This window comes from Orbicella franksi, chromosome 9 (genome assembly GCF_964199315.1).
Source record: "Orbicella franksi chromosome 9, jaOrbFran1.1, whole genome shotgun sequence".
In the NCBI taxonomy this organism is placed as follows: Eukaryota; Metazoa; Cnidaria; class Anthozoa; order Scleractinia; family Merulinidae; genus Orbicella; species Orbicella franksi.
Genome location: NC_138153.1, coordinates 1469130 through 1476286, shown reverse-complemented (window position 1 = coordinate 1476286; position 7157 = coordinate 1469130). Strand labels below are relative to the sequence as shown.

The following is a 7157-nucleotide window of genomic DNA, read 5'->3' as shown; positions in this document are numbered from 1 at the left end:
GCTTTTACACGAAGATTTGGGGGTTGATTTTGGTTTATACAGTGTCGGATAACTTTGCACTCACTGGCAAACTCGTAATAAGAACATATCGTCCGTACATACAAATTTAGATAGACAAGCAAGTCGTACACGCGATAGCTGAAGGGTCTAAATAAAATTTACGGATTGGTAGCGCAGTTGTACTTTAGCCAGTCTTGAAGTGAATTGAATGAGCATTGTATGAGCTCTGAAATATACAGTTTACAGTAGTGATAATGAAGTCAGGGTACAATTCATTTGCAGTTTTCAGTTTGCAGTTTACGAATGTTCATTGATGACAAGTATACTGTTAACAACAAATTAATTTTCTGTGAGGTAATTAGCGTTGGCAAATATCTTTAAAGATAATACTGTGTCGATTTCGGAGAGAGAAACTTGTACTTTGCGGCTTTCCTTTGCTGTTTAATTTGTAGGATCAGCGAGTGCTTTTAATTTCAGCTTTTAAACGAAGATTTGGGGGTGGATTTTGGTTTATACAGTGTCGGATAAGTTTGCGCTCACGGGCAAACTCATAATAACATATCTTCGATACATACAATGTTAGATAGACAAGCGGGTCGCACACGCGATGTGACAAGTCGAGAGAAAATGATTTTCTCTTGGACAAGTATATGGTTAAAAAAAACAAGTTAATTTCCGGTGAGGTAATTAGCTTTGCCAAATATCTTTAAAGATACTAAGGTGTTGATTTCAGAGAGAGGAACTTTTCAGCGGAGTGCTTTTTATTTGGGTTGGTACATTTCGCTGACCCCTGGCATATGGACTAACAAGTTGGACCTGGTACATGAACTACTTGAATGAACCACCAATGGACTACCCTAAATGTAAACCCCTAAAAATTCTAACCCAAAAGCTTAAGAATCAGTTTGTCTGCTCATGTTCCAATCTTCTGGGAACAATTTTTAAACGTCATCGCTTCTGCATGCATTGCGTGCCGTTTATTTCCCATGCCCGCAAGCCTGCGTCTTGGGTCGTTACCAGGGTAACGCAATTTGTCGTGTGACCTTGGTCCCAGTTGAGCGCCAAACTTAAAAGAGAAGAAAAACAAAATGGCGTTTACAAAGTTCTTTGGTCTGTTATTTACTCTGTTGTTTTATAGTGTTGCTTTCGCTTCAGCGTCGATCAATGTCGGCAAAGTGGCTGATTTTGAGCTTATATCCAAAGACAGAATACACGATGGGAAATCCAAACTGGAGGAGTTCACTGCGAACGCCAAAAGCAACGATTGCTGGAGGAAAGCCCTTGAAGGCATCGAGAAACGTTGCAAGAGTCTTGGAGATATTGAACAGAGTTATCTGGCGATTGATTTCACAAACTGCCATATGTCGAAGTCAGGAAGGAAAATATATTCGTGCTCAAGGGAAACACAGTCGATTGAGCAATGTACGGGATCAATGGACGACACGACTTATCTCGCTTACACGACATTTTTCACTCATACAACTAACATCTGTTTCTATGTTAAAAGCGAAATATGGCAACAAAGAACGGAAGATACAATCTCCAAACTGTCAAGAACTTCACAAGATGTCGCAGAGCAGCTGGAGGAATCTGCTGAAAGACAATTTCTGGTACTAGAGAAGCAAAATGTTTCACTGGAAAACCAGAAGGAGATCATTTCAAACGAAATCCATCTATCTGAGACACTTCGAAACTCTACGTTAAATGCTAAGAAAGCTTTTGAGGACATGAAGCAAAACGCCCTTGAACAAAAGGCTTTGTTTTCTGAAACATTTGATGGGTTCTTCAAAAGTGTGGAGAAAGTCAGGAAACTTCAATCCATGATTCTTGGAGAGTTCATAAGTTTGCAATCTGTAGCGTTCTACATTGCTGCCGTATGTACCTGTTATTTCCTTACGAGTACCCCGCGTACAGCAGCAGCTAGACTTCCACTGTTTATTGGGTTGTTTGTTCTTATGTTCATTGAACGGCTTATGACATCTTGGGGAGTGGCAGACACCCAGTCAACTGACACAGTAAGATGTGGGATATTGACCAAGTGAGAGGTCAAGAAAGCTTGATATTGACCAAGTTCTGTTTTTTTCTTGTTTATGGTCCAAGATGATTAAACAAGCAAAAAAGGAACAAGGCCTTCTTGATTGAAAAAGCTTGGTTAAGATAGGATGTATTAGTTCATATCTGATTTATTATTTAGCATAAATAACACCATTTTCTTGCAGGAAATGATGGGTAATCTGGAGTAGGAAGATAGCCCCATCTTGCTCACTCAGGTAGCCAATCACACAGGGCTTCCATTAAGGGCCGCGCACCAGGCAAATTTACCAGCTGTGAGGATAATTTTACCTGTCTGGTTTGACCATCTCATAAAGAAGTTCAGTTCAAAAACTTTTTCCTGCCTATGAAAACCAGTTGCCCTCCTGCTGAAAATGTCAGTGTAACCCCTGTCGTAGCACAGGATTTGGTTCATCTCGCCCTGACTCATAGAGCTAGCCAATGAGTGAGCCACATAATAAAATTGCTTTTGTTTATTATTACAATGACTTTCTTAACTCTAAGTGTCCTATGTAAAGTAGTGGTGTCATTGTTTTATTAACCTAACTGAATTTTAAGTCGAAGGTTTGTGTTCCAGTATAATTGGTAAAGGGTACACTCATCTTATGAACTACGGTATAAACAGTTCAAAAGTTGTAAATAGTAATAATGCAGTGCCAAATTAAAAACAATGTTTATAGCAGACGTTTCGGGCATAGCCCTTCCTCAGTGCTAACTTAGCACTGAGGAAGGGCTGGGCCCGAAACGTCTGCTATAAACATCGTTTTTAATTTGGCACCGCATTACTACTATTTACGACTTTTGAACTGTTAACTGTGCCACACAGCAACTGATCCTTTTGGATTACAAGTATTTTTTTACGGTATATACAGGCCATTGACAGGCTGCTGAAAGTAACAAAAACTTTATAGTGAGTTATAGTGAGTTATCATCCACGATGGGAGTATAGGTAAAGTCTAGAACAGTCTAATGAGAAGCCAAGGGGCTCATAAGTGCCATTGCTTCACTCCAGTTTCTAAAAAATAAAGTAACAAGGAAAACTGTTACTCTTCTTGGATTAGACTCAATTGCTAGCTGCTGTTAAAGGAAAGGAGTATGCACTTCTAGACTTTCTAACATCCATTCCAATAATTCTTCCCTGGCCTGTTGGTTCTGCTGCTGGAAAGGACCTGTTGGGACTTATGTCGCTCATGCTCGAGACTTCGTCTCTTGAAGATTGCCCTCTCATTTTGCTTGAGGGAGATAAAAGCAAAGTTTGACTTGTGGGAAGTCTAATGCACTTCTTCCCAGAAAAGAAACAAGACCAGCCTCAAAAGAGTGGCAGAAATTGAGCCTATTCCTAGATGGATTTCCCATCCATTGCAGGCCCACCTTCAGCAATTTTTCAACTTAGTTGCCCTGGCAATTGACTTGTGCCCAGTTTTGCTCATGTTTGGAGATAGATGCAGTAAGGGTAACAGCCAGGGTTTTTGAGAAATACATTGCATGGGTCAAAGAAGCCAATGCTATCATAAACTAACCCAGTAACCACATTTACTATTTACCCTTTTTTTTCCTTGCAGGAGGTTATTCATGGAAGACTGTGGCTCTGTAGAAAGCTTTCTATTATAGTAGCCACCCTTGTGCTTATGGTAGTGGGATATCAATACCAAGACTACAATAAAATCAACTTTGACATGCTTCGTAATATGCAACTCCAGATTACAGAAATGAAACGATGGCAGGAGAAGATCAATAGTATGAAGGCAATAACAAATGGAGAATCACCACCACACCAGTCTTTACCAAGTGCAAGGTAATGTTTAACATCGGCAACAATTTCTGTGTACTTGTAAACAGAAATCAGTACAACAGCAGCAAAAGCAATAGTCTGATTGTGCTTCTGTTGTTGTGTATTTTTGATTTTGTATATGCACTGTGAAATCAGTGATTCGATCCTTGATTCGATCCCACAGAAAAATTCTTTATTACTCTACACATATCACACAACAATTCTATGCTCAAGGTTTTGAGCCTCTCAAGTCATCCTGCTTTGCTTTTTGTGGTTGTAAGATTTTTTTGTTGTTCCCTCCTCCAATTCTACAATCCTGAGAGTGGCCAGGGAGGGTAACTGGACTCCCTAGTCAATAGTTCATTGAAGAAACTTGGTATATTTTCCATTTCAAACTGACCGCATTTCAAGGCTAGAAAATTAATGTTCAAAAGAAATGTAGCAGGTGATGCGTGCAAAACTTTGATTCTCTGAAAATGCACTTGTCTAGTAGAAAGAAAACTCATTTGATTGTTAGGATGCGTTGAAGCTGCTTTCTCTGAGTTCTTATGTACAAGTCATACATGTAGTTAATAGAGGGGAATGGTTATGAAACCCAACAAAGTTCATCGTTGTAGTTTTTGTTCACTTTTTTTGACCTTGACTGTGCACAAAACACAACAGTTGTTTACTTCTGACTGAGGAGCAAACCAATAGAAACGTTTTGGTTGTGTAATTCATGCATAGTGTATGAGTGCAAAACCAAAAGTTTGTGCATGGTCGTGGACCTTCCAACAAACCTTGGCATCTTTGTTTGCTCCTCTGATGTTTGCCGGGCTTCAAAACCATACCCCTCTATCAACTATGGTGTAAATCAATGAACAAATTCTTCTGCACACCAAACATTGTAAATGTGTTTCCATTGTTTAAGCCTTTCACAACAGAGTATCACTCATCCCAGATACTCAAATCACGGCAGGCCATGTGACATACCAGATGCTTCTATGGACAACAATGCACAAAATCTGGGTGATGACGATGATGATGATGATGAGTCTGATCATAGTTTTGTTCCCGACGAGTCGGAACTAGAGAGTTTCTCAGAAGAAAGCAGTGAAGAAGAGGAGGAAGAACATGAAGAACATGATAAGGTTGGTGGCCAGAAAATAGAGCCTGATATTACGACACCAGTGACCAGGAAGAGGTCAAAAGGGACACCACAAGGGACATCAACAATGACCTACTCTGCATCATCCAGGAGGACAAGAAGTAGAGAAAGAGTGAGTTCCAGTGCACTGACCAAGGGTGTCTGGAAAACCCGAATAGCGAATAGTGGCGAATAGCGAATAGTCTCGAATAGTGCGAATAGCGGCGAACAGTCGCGAAAAGTGGCGAATAGTGACGAATAGTCGTCAATAGTCACCGCTTTAGATCTAACATCCTGCGTTAATTAATTATCCAAATAAGCTACAGAATTTCAGTGAATTCATTACCTTTTCTTCTCCGGACTCAGGCTAGGGCTGTCCATCGCCACATTAAGAAAACAGAAGGATAACCTAATAAAGTTGTATTTACGCTTTGGCAGTGGTTAAAACAGAAGAAATTACGTTTAGAAACACCTTTTGTCCTGATAAGCGTCTGTGCTTTTTAGCGGGAAAATCCCATCCTTCGTTGCTGCGAGGTTGACTGCGAGATACAGGGTACCCTATTTGCTACGATTTGCCACTATTTGCCACTATTCGAGACTGTTCGCCACTATTCACTATTCGCTATTCGGGACTATTCGTTATTCGCTATTCGGGTTTTCCAGACACCCCACTGACCAACGATTGTTCAGTATCTTTTAATGGACTCTGAACATTTTACAACAGTGACTTACAGCAATGACTCTCAAACCATGAACACTTCACGTTTTTTGGGGGTTTTTTTTGCACATTTTTGTTTTTGGCGACTATAGAATAAGGGCTCATCATATAATGCAAAAGAGGTTGATGCTGAATGCTATGTTGCTATGAAGAGCCCTCATTTAGTCACCAAAAAATGTCAAGTGTTCATAGTTCAAGTGTCCACACTACGAATCGAGTTAAATCATGCAATATGATTGGTTGCACTTGCTAGTTTTTCATCTGAACCGTTCACAGTCCAGATCCAGAAAACAATTTTTTGCGTTCTTTTCTCAGCTTGCACGATGATCTTGAATTCATCTCTGCCCCCAAAGAACACTTTGCCCAGTATTTTTATATCTGGATATGTCAATTGCAACTTTCTACCTGACATCCTTGTTTCTTAGTAATATAACTGGCCGATTAATTTGCTCCCAACCTAGGGAGCTTGACTTGCCATTCCCCCTCTCCCCCATATTGCAACCCTGGTGACTAATTTACTTTCTCGTATTAGTTGCAGGCTCCTGATTCAAGTCCATCTTATCGTTACAACCTACGATCGAGAAGAAACACTCCTTCAGATATTCACAATGGCAGTTTCCTCAGCAACATGCCCTCGCCATCAAAACTAAAGGAGTTGATCAAAACTGTCCAGGAGAGATCCAGTAGGCGCTACACAGCTGTGATACGCTCGCCCAGGAACAACAACACTGATAACACACCATTGTTTTCATCCGATGAAGAATGCTGAATATTCCCTTGTTCAAAACTGTTTCTGTTTTTGCCTTTGTATAATGCAAACGTTAATTCCGTTTAATTATCCGTGCCTTTGCCTACTGCGATTAAGCGATGAAAAGGCATTTTAAATAAAGAAATTATCTGAGAAATTTCATAGAAGCAGCTCGTTCGTGCGTAGGTTTTGTCTGTTTTTTTGTTTAATTCCTTTTCCTTTACTGCAAATCTGAAATTACTGAACTTTCGCTTTTAATTCCTTGACTTGCTAGTTATCACCAAGAGCTGCTCTTTCAAATAATTCTTACATTCCTTATTCCTTTTTCTCGAAAAGAAAAAAAATGAGCGTAAACCTCATCTCAACTAACTACGATTTAGTCCCATTAATCATTTCAAATTACAAAGAGCAATTTGACCAGACTGGAAGAGATAAACAATTACGTATTTAGCCGATATCCTTTCTCATTTAAGTAGTTTTCCGATATCCAGGCAGGGCATTTTTTTATCCTGAGAAATGGATTGTTCCACACTCGTCTAGATCTCCTTTTCTGTCATGTAAACAATTTGAAAATATTATTGTGTAGTTAGAGTAGTTTTAAATCTTGAGTCGTTCTTCTGGTTGCATATTGTTGAGGCTTATTCACCTATGATATTGTCGTCTACGTTCTCCTTGCACAGTAGTTTGTTTTATTTCTTAATAAACTTTTCTCAACTTTAATGGACTCTCATATTTGAAAGAT

At 39.6% G+C, this 7157-nt stretch overlaps 1 protein-coding gene across 1 annotated transcript; it reads left to right on the top strand.

The window, feature by feature from the left end:
- Window positions 1-1088: 1088 nt before the first annotated feature.
- On the top strand, window positions 1089-7135 carry LOC145497634 (uncharacterized). Its single transcript, XM_081477456.1, has 4 exons — window positions 1089-2015; window positions 3615-3847; window positions 4734-5082; window positions 6200-7135. The coding sequence occupies exons 1-4, from the start codon at window positions 1089-1091 to the stop codon at window positions 6434-6436; spliced, it is 1746 nt and encodes a 581-aa protein (XP_081333582.1). The 3' UTR covers window positions 6437-7135.
- The last annotated feature ends 22 nt before the right edge of the window (window positions 7136-7157 follow it).